This window comes from Lutra lutra, chromosome 1, assembly GCF_902655055.1.
Source record: "Lutra lutra chromosome 1, mLutLut1.2, whole genome shotgun sequence".
Taxonomy (NCBI): Eukaryota; Metazoa; Chordata; class Mammalia; order Carnivora; family Mustelidae; genus Lutra; species Lutra lutra.
The window spans coordinates 47,456,689-47,476,525 of record NC_062278.1 but is presented as its reverse complement, the minus strand read 5'-3'; the positions used below and the strand labels follow the sequence as shown (position 1 = coordinate 47,476,525).

At 35.7% G+C, this 19,837-nt stretch overlaps 1 protein-coding gene across 1 annotated transcript; it reads left to right on the top strand.

Moving 5' to 3' along the window:
• Positions 1-1,610: 1,610 nt before the first annotated feature.
• LOC125096062 (olfactory receptor 5K1-like) lies at positions 1,611-5,851 on the top strand (the record flags this gene model as incomplete). The annotated part of the gene is made up of 2 exons (XM_047722695.1): positions 1,611-2,543; positions 5,835-5,851. Coding segments are annotated over exons 1-2 (939 nt in total), but the record flags the coding sequence as incomplete, so codon positions are not given.
• Between the last annotated feature and the right edge of the window lie 13,986 nt (positions 5,852-19,837).

Sequence of the window (19,837 nt, the reverse complement as noted above, 5' to 3'; positions counted from 1 at the left end):
TGATGTTTTCATTATGGAAAAATAAACCCATTTTGACCAGAGAATTTACATAATTGTACACATTGGTCAAAATACCCCAATGGATCCCAAAGTAATGATAGAATATAGCCTTTGAAGCAAAACAAAATTTGTCTTTGAAAATCATATTTAAAAATTTTTTTTTAAATTTATTCATTTGAGAGAGAAAGGCAGACAGAGAGAGCTCAAGTTGGCGGAGAGTGGAAGGAGAGGAAGAAGCAGACTCCCCACTGACCAGGGAGCCATACATGGGGCTTAATTGGAGGACCTGGAGATCATAACCTGATCCAAAGGGGCACATTTAACCATTTGAGCCACCCAGGAGCCCCATCTCAAAAATCTTGTTAAGATTTTTTTTTCTCTTTTTATAAGTAGTATAAAACTAAAATATACAGGCAAACTTATTTTATTAGATTTCAAACTACAGTGCTATACACCAGAAAATCTTATATAAGTTTTTAGGAAGCAGGAATATATTATATGGGTCAATTCAGATAAGAAAATGATACAAAAATTTTTTTAATGATAGATTTCCAAGAATTTCCATTGTAGGCTGTTGTTCAAAATTAGCAGTCTCAATTTGCAGAAACCGAAGAGATCACTAGGGATCAGTGGTAGTATGAGAGAAGCTAGGACTGGAATCAATACTTTTTTCTTCTATAGCATAAACAACTCATAAGTCATAACTAAACTCAAATGTCTACAATTCTAATAAGGAAACTGTGCATGCATATAAGGAAAAAGTCATGTAGATTATACACAAGAAATTCTAGATTGTGTTGCATATATAGGATATGCTTGAGAATGCAGGAAGTAAAAATCAGTGTGGTCTGGGGCATTTAGTTAAAACTTTCTTAAGTAACATTATACGTAAACTTTACTTTACATAAAGAAAAAGAGGATTTAGATATCTGGGAAAACTAACAGGAATAATGGGATGGACAAAATCAGTTTTAATGGAAATGGATCTAATCCCAGAGAAAGTGATGAAAGAGGTGAAAATATACAGATATTTACTTCCTTGGATAGCCAAAGTAATTTTCTTTAAAAATGAAAGTCTTATTCTTAAACCTTTGTGATCTTCATACAGTTCCTAAGATATAAATTTAATATTTGTTGAATGCTATTTGCAGGCATTCACTCCACCAGGAGAGTATATGAAGTATTTTTGCTCAGTACAAAAATGTGTATATATGAAAATTGATGGTAAATTTATTTTAAGGATCATTAATACAAAAATTGACACTGAAATTATGTCAACAATGAAATTATGTCAACGAGGAGCCAAATATGGGTATGCAAGATTTGTACACTATTCATACATGAATTCATGAAGACAAACCTTTTCCTTTGTAAGCATTCTTCTTGCAATTACAAAAATATTCATGGGAATGTTGATTTTCAGAATTGAGGTTATAAAACTGACATGTTAGGGGAATGACTATCCCCTAGAGGTTTGTGTGTCTGTATCCAGAGATACTAAGGGAAGTTTGAAGAAGCTCCTCTCTTTGTTGTAAAAAGAAAAAGTTGGAAGGAAAGTTATACACACTCTAAATTAGAATCTTATATTTCCAGAATTCCTATCTCAACAGAGAAGGTGGATATGACTGAGGATAACTACTCCTTGACCACTGAATTTGTCCTCATAGGATTTACAGATCGCCCAGAGTTGAAGAGCCTCCTGTTTGTGGTGTTTCTTACTATCTATGTGATCACTATGGTGGGGAATCTTGGTCTGGTGGCATTGATTTTTATGGAGGGTCGTCTTCACACACCAATGTACATCTTCCTGGGCAACCTGGCTCTGATGGATTCCTGTTGTTCCTGTGCCATTACCCCCAAAATGTTAGAGAACTTCTTTTCTAATGACAGAATGATTTCCCTTCATGAATGCATGGCACAATTTTATTTTCTCTGCCTTGCTGAAACTACAGACTGCTTTGTCCTGGCAGCAATGGCCTATGATCGCTATGTGGCCATATGTAGCCCTTTGCAGTACCACACCGTGATGTCAAAGAAAGTGTGCATTCAGATGATCACAGGGGCGTACATAGCTGGAAACCTGCATCCCATAATTCACGTAGGGTTTCTCTTTAGGTTAACTTTCTGTGGGTCAAATCAAATTAATCACTTTTTTTGTGATGCTTTTCCATTATACAGACTTTCCTGTGTTGACCCTTATATCAATGAATTGATGATATTTATCTTTGCAGGTGCAGTTTTAGTCTTCTCTGTTATTGTAGTCCTAATCTCTTATCTCTGCATTCTTTTTATGATTTTCAAAATGAAATCCAAAGAGGGAAGAGGCAAAGCCTTATCTACTTGTTCATCCCACTTTCTCTCTGTCTCAATATTCTATGGTTCTCTTCTCTTTGTGTACACTCGACCACAGTCACTTAAAGAAGAAGATGAAGATATACCTGGTGCTGTTTTTTATACTCTAGTGATCCCTTTATTAAACCCTTTTATTTATAGTCTAAGAAATAAGGAGGTAATAAATGCTATGAGAAAAGTTATAAAGAAAATTTCATAACATTCTAGAAGAAATATCATCCCCTGTGGAAAATTAATTTAAATTTGAAAAAAATATTTTTCAAAATCATGGAATATTGAGAAAGTAGAAAAGGACCACTTTGTCCATAAAATATTCAATTACTAATACATGTTAGTATGGGAATCAAATAAATAAGTTCTGCAATGAGAGATTCTGCTACAATGTTTTCCAAAATCTTAGTTACTAGGTTCCTTCAAGAATGAATTAAATCATTATTCCTGAGGTCACAAACTGTGCAACAAAAAAATTAGCCAAACTATTAACTAATTGTTTCAAAGAGTAATGAGTTACAATTTTCAACAAATACAACAAATACTAGGAATATAAGTCAGTATATGTAAAGGTCACTTCCATTTAATATTGCCGACAAGTTTCTGGAATTCCAAAGCATAATCTTATAAAGTCTGGCACATTCCATGTTCTCAAGAATTAATCCATTCTTAAACTATACCATCTGTCAGAAATACACTGTATATATTTGATTCCTAATTTTCTTTGAGTTTTTTCAAGAGACAATATTTGAATATTACTTCATACGGAATATCTATTCTTAAAAAGAATATTTTCATTCTTGTGGAGCCTGGGTGGCTCAGTGGGTTAAGCCTCTGCCTTTATCCTGGGTCATAATCTCAGGGTCCTGGGATGAAGCCCAGCATCAGGTTCTCTGCTCAGTAGGGGGTCTGATTCCCCTCTCTCTCTGCCTGCTCCTCTGCCTCTTGTGATCTCTCTGTGTCAGATAAATAAATAAAATCTTTTAATAAAAAGAATATTTTCACCTTTAAAAGGGGAAATTTTGTTATGTATCATTTGCCACAATTAAAAGTATTAAAGACAAGAAAAGAATACTAGTAAAGATTTATAATAAAAAAAGACTATTTTGATCTTTAGTGTCAATTTTATTCTCATGTTTTCTGAAGTAGTGTATCTGTATACTTGTGATTTATCAATCTCTAGATGAAATACATGGTATTCATACATAAATCCATATAGATTTGGATATTTTTATATAGTTTGATTAGGTGTCCATCAAAAATGAAGTACAATTTTGAATACATTATACATAATGAAGGTGTTATTCTCTTTGATATTACTTATCATGTTTGTTACTAGGAATTCCACCCACCTGTACTTATTCCAATGTAAATTACTGATACATTAATAGCATTAACAAAAAGTTGGAGATGCTATAAGCATAATTGAGGCACAATATAGTAAAATTTCTGAATATCTAAACATAAATATTTATTGATCACTTACATATACAAATATGAATGAAAAAATGATTTACTGAAAACATGTTATCTGCTAGGCACAAAGCTACACCTTAAATAGATATTACCTACCAACTGGTTAGATGTACTTTTTCATGAATTTTCTCAATAAAAATTCTCGTGCTTTGAAACACTGAGTGGCTTGCTCAAGTTCAACCAGGTGATTCAGATTGAGCTAAAATTTATATCAATGCTGCTTGGAAGTTAAGGAAATGGAGAGCCTTGTCACGTGGGATATTTAGTCCTATGCAGCATCAGAAGTAAAATATGCCTTAAAAATGATTTTTAGAAAATGATGTTTGGAGGAAAAAAGGAATGAGTATGACCACAGTGTTTATGGAAATAAGTGTGACACTGGGAACTGGGATGAAAGAGGTGAACCATGGACAGAGTCAGAAAGCTGACGAAACTGTCCTTAAAAGCTGTTGCGGAATATGGGAAAAAAGGGTGGAAGGGAATCAGGTTACTGAGAATCTTAAATGCCACCCTAAAAAATCTGAATTTATCTCAGAGGCATCAGACCCTGAATTCTTCCTAGAACCAGATAATATGACTCTATTTTTCAGAAAACTAATCTGGCAATTGATTGGAAGGAAGCTAGAAGCAATGAGGCTAACTGCCAGAATTCATATATTAGATGATGAGAGCTGACACTGGAGGATGAAAGGGGAGGAGCGCACAGATATAAGCAACATTTTAAAGAAAAAATATTAAACTGTGACTACCCGATAATAAAATGAAGGCCTGTCTTCTTCCTGTGAGTACCAACCTGGTTGTGACTGATTTCCTATCACTAATATTTGAAAAGGTACCTGACACATTTGGCCATTCATTAGCCTTTTCTGTTAATGTATTTTAATATAATCATTTAATTTAATATATGACATATTTGTTATTTTTATTTTTAAAGAAGTCAGTGAATATTTTTAATTTCTTGGTTTTAATTTCTAATATTGCAAATACTTTTAGCTATAACCCACAAACACAAAGCTCTACAGGGTCTTAAACACATTTTTTAAAAGTGTAAAGTAATCCAGAAACCTGAGTTCATTGAATGTGTTCCTTTGTATCCACTTTCTATGTTAGAAGATATCTTTGGTTGTCAGATTCACATGCATTGGTCCCTTTCCCTTTTCAAGGGGTACCACAAATTCTGTTTATGTATTTCTGTGCCAACTGCTTCCAACCCTTAGCAACACTGAAGCCTAGAGGTCTGTTAAGGGAAGTGTCCATGGCTTACTTAGGCCCAGTGAGTCAAGAGGTAATTTTGTGGAAGTTTCTGGGTTATATGTTTCCTTTATTTTAAAAGAGATCCACAAGAAAATGTAGTCTTTCTTCCTTTGAATGTCATGCTGTGTGGATATGAAATTTGGCACAGTCCAGAACCATTTTGCCACCAAAAGAGAAACCAGCCTGGAGATGAAGTCAACACACAAATGAGGGCATAACTGAGGGAATCACAGAGAAGCAGACCCAGAATCTGTAGAATTAAGCATCCCTTCTCATTTCAAAATCCAGTAGATCTTCTTACCATTAAACTTGTTTGAAAAAATTGCTTTTATTACAATTGAGTAAATATTAACAGATATATTCATGTCTCTTGCCTCATGTCATTTTTGCTTTATTTTAAATTTTTTCACAGACACCCTTTTAACTTGCAAATAACTTTTTGTCAGTATCCATTTAACTATTCAACATATCTATTACATTTTTTCTTTTATTTCTATATTTTAATTTCCTACAACCCCACTGAAAAAATGGGGGACAAATAGGTTTCATAATTTGTCCACAGAAATATTAAGGTGAGCTCAGGGATCAAATGTAGAGATCAAACCCAAAATCCATGTTCTTAACCACTAAGTCATATTATAGACAACATAGAGAAGTGAAAAGTAGTAGGAGAGGAAAACTTGTAAGAAACTAAGCTGTTAAGTGGATAGGGAAATAGGGCAGAGGGTCAAGAAAAATGTGAATCAATGACATTTTCCTCCAGATTATTTTGAAAAATTTCAAACCTACAGAAAAGTTGAGAGAATGTCCATGAATTTTTTTATATCAAGATGATTGTTAACCTTGCACCACCTTTGCCCAAAAATACATCTGCAAATGTATATATATATACATATTTAATGTATGTGTTTATGTCTATACATATATATAAGATTATGACAGTTTATCCATAAATTCTTCAACATATATCTCAAAAAAACAAAGAGATTTCCTACACTGTCATATCATATTTTTAAGGATTTTGTTTATTTATTTGGGAGAGAGAGAGAGAGAGAGAAAGAGGGAGGGATCATGAGTGGGAGGGGGAGAAGCAGGAGCTCTAGGTGTTTGGGGTTTGATCCCAGGACTCCAGGATCATGATGTGAGCTGAAGGCAGACACTTAATTGACTGAGCCATCCAGGCACTCCATCATATCATTATAATCCCCAAGCAATTTAATATCACCTAATATGATGTTCATATTAAAATTTTCCCCAAATTCTCCTTTCTAGCAATTTATTTTTTCATCAAGAACTCAATTAAGGGCCATTATTTGCTTTATTATCATTATTTAATCTCCTGTAATGTAGAATAAACTTCTTGCTTTTTTTTCTTTCATGACATATTAAAATTTTTAAATATTTGTGTCAGACATCATTTATAGTATCCCACCATCTCTATTTTTGTAATGTATGCTCATGATTAGATTAAATTAAATAATTCAGCAATCATGGGTGTACTGTTTTCTTCTCCCATCATGAGGCCTATCACATTAGCTTGTCTTGTTAACTGTTCACTGATTACTTCATTAAGGTGGTACCCTCAGCACTATGATAAAGATAACTTATTTCTTTGCTATTAAAATCAATCTTTAGGGTGATATATTAAGGTCATGTGAATTTCTTGTTCCCTAATAATTTTTCTTTTTTTTTTTTTTAAAGATTTTATTTATTTATTTGACAGAGAGAGATCACACAAGTAGACAGAGAGGCAGGCAGAGAGAGAGAGGAGGAAGCAGGCTCCCTGCTGAGCAGAGAGCCCGATGCGGGACTCGATCCCAGGACCCTGAGATCATGACCTGAGCCGAAGGCAGTGGCTTAACCCACTGAGCCACCCAGGCGCCCCCCTAATAATTTTTCATCAAGAGTTTTAGCATCAGATGACTTTAATTTTTTGAATCAATTATTATCATTGGAGCAGAAGGCTGATGATTGTTTTTCCCCACGTGTTCTCTGGGTTCATTCTGAGAAACAAAAACTTTACTTCAAAGATTTTAATAAATTTTTAAAAGTTCTTCCAACAATTTTGATTTATAGAAAATAATAAAGATAGTATAGAGAATTCCCATATATGACACATCCATTTTCCCATGTCATTAATATCCTACATTAGTATGGTACATTTGTTTTAATTAATGAGCCAATATTGATACATTATGATGAAGTGAAATTCATACTTGATTCAGATTTCCATAGTTTAATCTAGTGTCTTTGCATCCAGAATCCCATTCAGCGTATCACTTTATATTTACTCATCACGTCCCTTTAGTCATCAGGTGTCAGCGATAACTTTTCAACATTCCTTGTTTTTGATGTCCTTGGTAAGTTTTGAGACGTACTAATTGGGCATTTTGTAGAATGTCCCTCAACTGGGATCCTTCTGATGTTTTTCTCATGATTAGGCTGGGGGGGATAGCTTTTTAGGAGAAAAGCCACAGAGGTAAATCACCATTTTCTTTACATCCTACTGGTGGCAAATACTGTCCTCATCATTTGTAACTCTTTTGATGTTGAACTTGACCACCTGGTTGAGGTAGAGTTTGCCAGGTTTCTCCATTGTGGAGTTGCTCTTTTTCCACCTTCTCTAACTGTGTTGTGTAAGGAAGGAGTCACTATCCACAGCCCACACTTACAGAGAAGAGAGAAATGGATCACCTCTGTGGGGCAAAGTATCTATATAAACTGGAATTCTTCTGCATGGAAGATTTGTCTATTCGCCTCACTTATTTACACATTCAATCTTCTACTTACATCAGTATAGAATCATGGATATTTATTTTATACTTGGATAAAATTTAATACTACTCTGTTAATTTTGGTGCTCAAATCATTCTAGCTTTGGCTGCAGAGAGCTGTTTCCATGGGCTCTTGTGTCCCTTTGGCATACATCCAACGCTGTGTATGCAGGGAAGTTTTGTGTTTGTTTGTTCTTTAGCTTTGATTTTTTCTCCCTTTCTCCCTCCCTCCCTCTCCCTTCCTTCCTCACTCCCTTTCTTTTTTTTTTTCCTTTCTCTCTCTCTCTCTCTTTCTTTCTTTTCTCTCTTCTTTTTTCTGGCATTACAAGATGTTCCAGGCTCATCCTGCATATTTATTTCCTACCCTAGTCACCACATCAGCTATTTCTCCACGTAGATTTAATTCCTTTGACTGGAAAATGATATTACAAACAAACATCTGGGCCATAGGTATGCTAATTCTTTCTGCAATGTCATTGCTTCTGGGTCCTGTCAGCTGGCAGAGCTAGGGTATGTGTGTGTGCTCCTATCATTCCATATTCTTGCCAGCAACTGGTAACTTTTTAAAATTTTTTTAAATTTTAGATTTCTTTTATGTTATACAATTATTGCTTTAATTTGTAATTCCCTATGGCAAATAATGTGGAGCAGATTTTCATATGCTTATTTACCATCTGTATTTCTTTTTTGGTAAAATGCTTGTTCAGCCCTTTTGCCCAATTTTTATTGGATTGTTTCTGTGCTTTCTGATCATTGTTTATCAACAAACAACAAACAACTTGGATCTTCTTATACAAATCTTTTATCAAAAACATGCTTTCCTGGTACTCTCAAAAGCCCATGCTGATGCACTTAGTGCTGGCATTATTTCTCTGAGGGTCTGTGCATTTCTACTCATTTCTTTTTCTCCTTCATCCTTTGGATTGCATACTCTCTGTTGAAATAACTTCAAATTCACCAATTTTCCTGCTATCAGTTTAAATCTACAGTTGAGTTTCTGCAGTGATTTTTTAAGTTTCGTTTGTACTTTTCAATTATAGAATTTCTACTTAATTGTTTCTTTATACTTTCTCTTCATTCATAGTCTATTTCACATAACTTTGCATTCATATCTTCCTTTTTTTTTTATTTAACCCTGGTTTCCTTTAGATCTATGAACACATTTATCATGATTACTTTTTAAGTTTTTTTTCTGTTAAATCCAATATGTTATTACTCTAACAGGCAGTTTATGTTGTCTGCTAATTTTATGGTGTATAGGTAACAATTTTTCCCATCTCATGACATTTTTGTTGTTGTTGAGAATTTGGCATTTAAGATAATACATTGTAGAACTCTGGATACTCATTCATCCTTGGGTCTTGTTATATCTTTGTTGATTTGTTTAGGAATTGGGTGGATAATGTTTGTGTGTGTGTGTGAGAGAGAGAGCGAGAAAGAGAGAGAGAGAAGTCCATTTCCTCTGCAGTGTAAAGACTCTGATGTTGCTCTTCAGAGGATGCAGCATCTACACAGTCCTTTGGGATGACCATGGTTTTATCATAGGTCCTCTTTTATCTTTCTTTGATCACATCCAGCTGTTAGGCCCCATTAACTCCTAGCAATAGCATGAGCACTCTCTCTCTCTTTCTCTCTCTCTCAAATGCCTTAGGGAATAAGTTGTTCTACATTCATAAGCAATTAAATTTGGGCCCCTTTGAAGCATGGCTTTTGAGGATAATGTTTGAGGGTCTTTCTAACTTGAGGTAAGCTCCTCCCTATTTCCTCCTGCATTTTTCCAGGCAAACCAGCAGGATGTTTCAATAATGGTTCCACCAATCTCTTCCTAATCATCTTTTGTCAATAAAGTCACTTTCTTAGAGGGACACTTTGGCAGTTGCTATACATGACTAATGAATCCTTGAACACTACCACAATAACTTATGTACTATATGCTGGCTAACTGAACATAATTAAAAAAAAGTTAAAAAAAAGAAATGAATCTTTTCCCAAAAGGATATAAAAATATTTATTCACATTATTTAATGAGATTAAGAACCATAAAATTAAGATTTTAAAACATGTTTCTTAAATTGTCCTAAAACTCATATTTAAAAAAACCTGAAAATTATGTTTTCACTTTGGGGGTTGCTTTCAAAGATTAGGTGAAAAGACATTAACAAAACTTTATTTGAAACTCATTTTCTACTATTTGTTTTAATAAAAAATAGTCAAATATCAGCAATTTCATATGGTTCTACCTAATTAGAAACAAGAGACATCTGGAAAACTAATTTTTGCATTAAACAAAACAACCCAGCCCATGTGTTCTAACAAAGTCTTCTCAAGAAAGGATGACCTCAGCTATTTTGAAATATGCTTGAAATACCAACCACCACATATATTCAACACCAGGGCTTATGGTGCCAGCATCCCATGCTTCAGGATACTACCAGTAAGGCTGTAACTCACAAGGTCCAATAGTGCCTGACTTTCCACAGTGCATATTAAAAGCTGATGTTGGACTGACATTCACAGACAGCTTTGGGCTGACAAGAGGCAAGGACATTGTCCTAAATAAATAACTTCCTAATACAAAAATGCCACGTTAGTCAATAATTTTAAACCCCCATGTCCAAGTGCTTTTCATCTTTGTTTAGGTTTTCTGCCTTCCACAGAAGGTGCTGAAAGGCATGATACTTGAAGAATGAGGAAGAGGTAGAAAAGTGAGTAAGCAGCAACTGCATAGGTAATAATCAGCTGCAGAGTAGTACTGGCTCTGCTCTAAGTCAGAAGCAGACTTGATTATTTCTGTGCTATAGAACACAAATACCCACAGCCATTATACGACTTTTTAAAAATCTAGCCACATTAAATAGGACACATAGGATCATAAAACTACTCTGAAAACATGTTTTTAAAACTCTGAAACATAATGGATAAAGAGGCTCTTATTTTCTAATGGGCACAAGGACTTCCCATATTTTTTGGAGGATAAAATAGATAGGCCAGAAACAAGGCATTTTCTGAATAACCACAGAGACACTCGTTCAGAATCCTGTACTTCTTTATCCTAAAATAGTGAGATTTAAATCAACTCAGACGTGATACACAATTGAGTTTCTTCTCATTTTTAATATATTTTTTTAAAAAGACAGATTTAGGATACTGTAAGATTTTACTAAGTTACCTTTTAAAAATCTGTCAAGTCTATAGTAATGGAATAAATAAATAAGATTTTTTAATGTTCAGTGTTTATAGACATATTAATAAAAATAATGACTGAATTAGAACATGTTAAATAATGTTGATACACACTGGGAAGGGATTTAGACAAGGAAAAGCATGTCATTTCACCACAAGAAATAAAGATCTTAGTTGTAAGTTAATGACCACCCAAAGCTTTAGGTCTTGTGGTAGTTTTCCTAGCTCTGGAGGGTCATTATGGAGGAAACTTCTTCATGATACTGAGCTGGAATAAATAAGATAGGAGTTGGAAAATTTTACTCCGTGACCCCAAAGTAGTGTTAGAAAGAAAGCACTCTTAATAAGCCTGATGTGTGAGGAGGCAAGGAGCAAATATCCAAAATAGTTTGGTTGTACTGAAAATCCTACTGACATTAAAGAAAGCTTAAAAAAAAAAAGTGAAGTAAAATAAGGTTAATCCTCTTGTCTAGCTGAATTGGAATTCTTACAGTTTACAAAGTTAAAATTTCAAGTAAACACTGTATTTTTCACTTCCATTCTTGTAGACAGACACAGTTTGGTTAAACAGCTGCCATACCTCACCTTGAATAAAGCTGTATGCCCATATTTGGGGAAAAGGATCTTAGATAATCTCCTTATTTTATATCACTTGAGTCTTTGAAAAGAGCATTAATGCTCTGGTTGACTGGTTATCTACAATGGCAAAGTGACCACAGATTCTGACAACAATGAGAGGTTTCTCAGAGACACTAAAGAGTTTCTAGTTCAACAGATAGTTATTTACTATCGGTTTACCTGGAAACTTTAACAGACTTCAGTAGATGTGTTTGGATCAATTTCCCACTATCAGTTTTCTTTCACAAATGTGTGGCAAGTGTCTATCCATTTCTTGCTGTCTGGACTCTAAACCTAGATTAGTTTGTTTAAAAGATGGACTCATTCAAAATAATCCATATAAGTTTTAGTGGTATTAAGAAACAACTGTCTGTGAATAGATAGAATGGATTTTCAGGAAATATCCACAAAGAAAAAAAAATTAAATTAAAAACAAGGGGAAATGTTAATATTGAGAAATAATAAAATGGCAATTGCAAAGCAGGTAGCTTCCCACCCATGCCACACAATATGCTTTCATTAAGGTGTACTCTTTCCTGTTGGTATGAGCAGCCCAGTTGAAGAGAGCAGAAGCCATGAACTGTAAGGGAGCTGAGACGCAAGCCAGGCAGAAGAAACATCCAAATTCACCAGACACGTTCTCAGGCAGCTCTAGCTTCTGGTGGAGTAGCTCAATTCCAGCAACATAACAACTCACTGAGCCCAGCATACAGAGACCTTGGAGGAAAACAAAACAAAACATAACTAGGTAAGAGCATCGTAAGAGCTTTTCAGGCAACACGACAGGGCAACAATATGTGAATGTTTAAGAATTATGACTCTTTGTCTCTATGGAAACAGGAAGAAGGTAAAAGTTACGTATAATGACAAGACTCACCTGCAAGGAGAATGCCTGTGGCAATGGTGGGATACAAACTCCAGCAAATGCAAGCACAAAGTCCAATCACAGCCCCAAAGCACATCAAACCTAGACTAACAAAAGGTAAAAGGAACTGGCAACGCCAAAGATCTGATTTTGAAAAAAAAGAAAAAAAGGATATGTTATCATGATTTCAGACAGTTTTTTTCACAATGACAGTTTCATGGACTAATTAGATCTTTTCTCAAAAAGTGAGAAAGGAGGCCCTGGATGGTTCAGTGGGTTGAGCATCTCACTCTTGGTTTCTGCTCAGGTGGATCTCAGGGTCCTGAGAAAGAGCCCTGTGCTGGGTTCCATGCTCAGCGGGGAGTCTGCTGAAGATTCTCTCTCTTTCTCCCTCTGCCCCTCCCTCTACTTATGCTATCTCTCTCCTCTCTCTAAAATAAATTTTAAAATATATATTTTTTAAAAGTGAGAAAGGAATACTTTAATATTGGGGATTCTTCTTTAAAGCACTTTGTTCAAAAAGATGCTACCTGATAAAAGCAAAAGGACACTAACAGTTAACAATTACTGAGGCTCATTGTGCCAGGTACTGTTCTGCACATGCTTTGTGTATTAATCCTCCCTAAGCCCTATGTAGGATGTAAAAATTTTATAAATGAGGGCACCGAGGCAAGAGGTACAAATAACTTGTACAAGGTAACACAGTAATGGGTAGAGCCAGCATTTGAAGCAAAACCATCTGGCTCTACATACAAACAAATCTACATCCTTATAGGATCTCAAGGCAGGAATAAGAAGTAAGTGAATGGTGATTATAAAAGACCTATTGAAAGAATATACATAAAGCATAAAGCAGAGGATCTCAGCACTCAACAAATGGCACCTTTAATTACCATAAATTTCCTCAACAACATGGGAAGATAGCTGATGACTTTACAAACTATCCTCTCCCATTTATACATTATTTTAATTATTAGTAATGTCTTAATACCAACTCTAAACCCAATTTGACTTTCTAGGGCTTGTTTTACTTTTTGGAACTACACAAATCTTTTTTTCCATTTTCCCTTCAAAGTCTGTCAATAATAAACTTCTTCCTATATATTTGCAATACAAAATTGAATACATTGAATAACACAGTTTAACTGTACAGACTGACATACATGCAGATTTTTATTAGAATAATACTGTAAATGTATATTCTCTTCCTTATGATTTTCTTGGTAACATTCTCTTTTCTCTAACATACATTATGTAAGAATACAGCATATAATACATATAACATACAAAATATGTCTCAATTGGCTGTTTTATGTTATTTTTAAGGCTTTCTGATCAACAGTAGGCTAATAATAGTTATGTTTTGGGGGTGTGAAAAGCTACACGTGGATTTTTGACTGTGTGAAAGGGCCAGTGGTCTAACCCCTACATTATTCAAGGGTCAAGTCTACTTGCCATATTTATTCAATGCTTCCTCTCATGACATGGTCATTCTATGCAAAAGTGCCAGAAAGTCTCTACAGCCTGAATATCAGGTCCAAATATGAAGACAGTATTTCTTAAGTAGGCTGACCATCAAAGAACAGAATCCTCTTAAATATATTCATTGTTTTTGATATCTATACTTTTGTTACTGCTGCATAAGACTGGATTAACATTTTTCATAGCCCTGAACTTTGACTCATATAGAGCTTTTAATCAACTTTTTTCAGATATCCCTATCTGAACTCAGGTAACTGAAATGTTTATCTCAAATATAGGAATTTGTTATTTATCTAAATTTACTATTTGAGTAAAGATTCTTTGCCTCTTTGGTTAAGCTTATTCCTAGGTATCCGATAGTTTTGGGTGCAATTGTAAATGGGATTGACTCCTTAATTTCTCTTTCTTCTGTCTTGTTGTAGGTGTATAGAAATGCAACTGATTTCTGTGCATTGATTTTATATCTTGACACTTTTTACTGAATTCCTGTATGAGTTCTAGCAGTTTTGGAGTGGAATCCTTTGGGTTTTCCGCATGAAGTATCACATCATCTGCAAAGAGTGAGAATTTGACATCTTCTCACCAATTTGGATGCCTTTTATTTCTTTTTGTTGTCTGATTGCTGAGGCTAGGACTTCTAGTACTATGTTGAATAGTGGGGTGATCGTGGACAGCCCTTCTGTGTTCCTGACCCTTCTGTGTTCCAGCCCTGTTCTGTGTTCCTGAAAAACTAAGAGCTTTTCCCAATTGAGAATGATATTCTCTGTGGGCTTTTCATAGATAGATTTATGACATTGAGGTATGTACCCTCTATCCCTACGCTGTGAAGAGTTTTGATCAAGAAAGAATGCTATACTTTGTCAAATGCTTTTTCAGCATCTATTGATAGTATCATGGTTATTGTTTTTTCTTTTATTAATATATTGTATCACACTGATTTGCAGATGTTGAACCAAACTTGCAGTCCAGGATTAAATTCCACTTGGTCATTGTGAATAATGTTTTTAATGTGCTGTTGGATCCTATTGGCTAATATGTTGGTGAGAACTTTTGCATCCTTGTTCCTCAAGGATATTGGTCTGTAATTCTCCTTTTTGGCAGGGTCTTTGTCTGGTTTTGGGATCAAGGTAATGCTGGCCTCATAAGATGAGTTTGGAAGTTTTCCTTCCATTTCTATTGTTTGGAACAGATTCAGAATAATAACCATTAATTCTTCTTTAAATCTGGTAGAATTCCCCTGGGAAGTCATCTGGCCTTGGTCTATTGTTTGTTGGGAGATTTTTGTTGACTACTTCCATCTCCTTCCTGATTATGGGTCTGTTCAGGTTTTCTATTTCTTTCTGGTTCAGTTTTGGTAATTTATATGTTTCTAGGAATGCATCCATTTCTTCCAGATTGTCAAATTTGCTGGTGTATAGTTGCTCACAATATGTTCTTATAATTGTTTGTATTTCTTTGGTGTCATTTGTTCTCTCCCCTCTTTCATTCATGATGTTATTTATTTGGGTCCTTTCTCTTTTCTTTTTGATAAGTCTGGCCAGGGTTTTATTAATCTTATTAATTCCTTCAAAGAACCACCTCCCAGTTTTGTTAATTTGTTCTATTGTTTTTTGGTTTCTATTTCATTGATTTCTACTCTGATCTTAATTATTTATGGTTTAGGTTGAGGCTTTCTTTGCTGTTGGGTTTATTCTTTCTTTGCTGTTATTTCTCCAGCTCCTGCAGATTTTATGCTTTCTTTCTGGTGTAAGGTTCATTCTGGTGTAGGGTTAGGTTGTATACTTGAGACCTTCCTTATTTCTATAAATTACTCATGAAAGAAATTGAGGGACACAAAAGAAATGGATAAATATTCCATGCTCATGGGTTGGAAGAACAAATATTGTGAAAAGGTCTATGGGACCTAAGGCAATCTGCACATATAAAGCAATGCGTATCAAAATACCACTTTTTTCCCAAAGAAATTGAACAAATAATTCTAAAATTTATATGTAACCAGAAGAGACCCCAAATAGCCAGAGGAATGTTGAAAAAGAAAACCAAAGTTGATGGTATCACAATTCCAGACTTCAAGCTCTATTACAAAGCTCTAATAAACAAGAAGTATGATACTGGCACAAAAACAGACATATAGATCAATTGAACAGAATAGATAGCCCAGAAATGGACCCTCAACTCTATGGTCAACTAATCTTTGACAAAGCAGGAAAGAATATCCAGTGGAAAAAAATGCAGCCTCTTCAACAAATGGTGTTGGGAAAACTGGAGAGCCACATGCAGAAAAAATGAAACTGGGCCATTTCCTTACACCACACACAAAAATAAACTAAAAAATGGATGAACAACTCAATGTGAGACAGGAGTCCTTCAAAATCCTTGAGGAGAACACAGGCAGCAACCTCTTCGACCTCAGCCACAGCAAATTCTTCCTAGAAACATCGCCAAAGGAAGTGAAGAAAGGAAAAATATGAACTATTGGGACTTCATCAAGATCAAAAGCTTTTGCACAGCAAAGGAAACAGTCAACAAAACCAAAAGACAACTGACAGAATGGGAGAAGATATTTGCAAATGACATACCAGATAAAGGGCTAGTATCCAAAATCCATAAAGAACTTACCAAACTTAACACCCAAAGAACAAATCAAGAAATGGGCAGAAAACATGAACAGACATTTCTGCAAAGAAGACATCCAAAATGGCCAACAGACACATGAAAAGGTGCTCAACATCTCTCAGCATCAGGGAAATACAAATCAAAACCATAGTGAGATACCACCTCACACCAGTCAGAATGGCTAAAATTAACAAGTCAGGAAATGACAGATGTTGGCAAGGATGCAGAGAAAGGGGGACCCTCCTATACTGTTGGTGGGAAAGCAAGCTGATGCAGCCACTTTGGAAAACAGTATGAAGGTTCCTCAAAAAGTTGGCAATAGAACTACCCCATGGCCCAGCAATCATACTACTGGATATTTGCCTTAAAGATAGAATTGTAGTGATTTGAATGGGCATGTGCACCCGAATGTTTATAGCAGCAAAGTCCACAATAGCTGAACTATGGAAAGAACATAGATGTCGATCAACAGATGAATGGATAAAGATATGGTATATATACACAATGGAATAATAGGCAGTCATCAAGCCCCTGTTCAGGTCATGATCCCAGGGTCCTGGCATGGAGCCCCACATCGGGCTTTCTTCTCAGCAGGGAGCCTGCTTACCCAACTCTCTCTGCCTGCCTCTCTGCCTACTTGTGATATCTGTCTGTCAAATAAATAAATAAAATCTAAAAAAAAAACCCCCACAAAATCTTGTCATTTGCATTGATGTGAATGGAACTAGAGGGTATTATGCTAAGCGAAGTAAGTCAATCAGAGAAAGACAATTATCATATGATCTCTCTGATATGGGGAATTTGAGAGATAGGGTGGGGAGGTCAAGGAGGGAAGAGGGGGAAAATGAAGCAAGATGTGACTGGGGAGGGAGAAAAATCACGACACACTTAATCTGAGGAAACAAACTGAGGGTTTGGTCGGGGGGAGGGATGGGGTGGTTGGATTATGGACATTGGAGAGGGTAAGTGGTATGATAAGGACTGTGATTTGTGTAAGACTGATGATTCATGGAACTGTATCCCTGAAGCAAATAATACTGATGCTCAATGAATGTCAGTGGTTCTCAGTGGTAGGCCTAAGTCATGGGCAGAAGGAAGGAAAAGTTGGAGCAGTAAAATGAATGAGAATAGATATGCAAGAAGACTAGGAAGGTGGAGAAGACAAAGAACTAAATAAATAGGAACTTTGATTTTCTTTGCCAAACCTACTCCCCAAACCACCCTCTTACCCATTTCCGTTAATGACAATTCCATCCTTCTAGTTCTAGTTCTTTCTAGTTCTATCCTTCTGGTTTTCAAATGGAGAGTAATTGTCTGCAGTGATAGCATGGCTTAGCTCTAAACCTAAGGGCCTGAGCTGTGATTTGCCTACAGAGAGACCTGCCTAAGTCTCCAAAAAGTGTCCTTATCTCCCATCATACCTTCAACTACCATTATTTTTGGTGGATCATGTGATCCAAGGAGTAGAGCACCTTGTACAGCTGTTTACGCCTTTGTAAATCCTTCTCCTGTTCAGAGTCACACTTAAAACTAACAGCTTTCCTGGACACTTGGTAAGTGGGTTGGAATAATACACCCAAATGAAGATGACATTGGCTCCAAAATCCACAGGCTCCCAATAGGTGTTGTACATTTCTTTTGGTTGTAAGAGGGCCAGATGCAGCAACTTATCCTTTACCTTAGAAGAGATGTCTCCCCATGACCCACCACTGGACCGCTAGGAATTTCACCTAGATAAATGGGCTTGAATTTTGTTGAATATATTTCTCAATTTCTGGTACACAAATATCTACCAATAGGTCTACAGTAGTTGCTCCATAAGGAATAAATGTGATATCTTATGAAAGGGAAAGAAGATTAAGGTCATTGAGTAAATATTTGCAAATCATGTATCTGATAAGAGTTTCATAAGCAGGATATAAGAAGAATCTCAAAGCTAAAAAATAAGAAATATATAACTCAATTTAAAAAAGAGAAAATATTTGAGTAGACACTTCAGTAAACAAGATACACAGATATCAAATGGAGACACAAAAATATGTTCAATAAAATTCATCATTGGGAAAATCAAATGACCATAGTGAGATACATTGACCCACCACTTAAAATAACTAAAATTGAGGGGCAACTGAGTGGCTCAGTTGGTTAAACATCTGCCTTCTGCTCAGGTCATAATGTCAGGGTCCTGGGATCGAGTCCTGCATCCAGCTCTTGCTCAGTGGGGTGTCTGCTTCTCCCTCTCATGCTTCCTCTGTGCTCTCTCTCTCTCTCTCTCTCTAAATAAATAAATAGATATCTTTAAGAGAATAACAAATTGAGAAGACTACTAATATGGAAGCAGCAATACAGACTTTTGTACTGTAGATGGACCACAATATGAGGTGAGAGATAAATACACAAAATTGAAGAGAAGAATTAAATTTAACTCAAGTTTGGATTATGTTGAAATTCCCAGTGCACATATTGCTTACACACCCTTTTACTAAGTTATGACAGGGCTTCACTTTTACCTATGTAGTTTATTTCCCCCCTTTCTTTGGCTTTCACAAACAAAGTCAAAGAACACAGAATAACTGATTAATGACTCCATCAAAATATAGGTCCTTTGCTTTCCCCCTTGCTGCCATCAAGTCCCATGTGGAGGTTAAGCACTTTTACTCCTCTTTAGATACTAAATCAAAATGTTGCTATTTGTTCATTGTACTCTTTTGACACATATAATGTCCTTATTTTCTGAGAGAACATTATGTTACTTCTCTCTTCATGTTGAAAGGTAAATATGAACACCTTACCACCGTGTTCAAAATATCTCACTACCTGTCCTTAAAAGTGGGATAAAAAACAAAGTGCCTGACCTACCCTCCAGACTCTATGTGAGCCCAACCATGTTGGTCTTTCTCATCCCATCTGGTTCCTCTTGCTTCTCTTTGGATGCCAGCTGCATTTACTTCTCTTCTTTATGTGCTTCTCTAATGATCTAGCTCTGAGATCATCTAGGCCCTCCAAGGATGGAAGGCCCTAATGGTAGCAAATGTCCAGGTCATCAGCTTGTCAACGAAGACTTTGGACATCCTGCCTGACCTATCAAAAGAGAATCTGCATTTTCAGAAAATTACTAGGAGATTCACAGGCATTAATGTTTGAGAAGCATTGATATATGCCACCTCCCACTATCGTCCTTTGTTTTGTTTTCCCTTTCATCTTCCCTTGACCTTTGTGAAGTAAG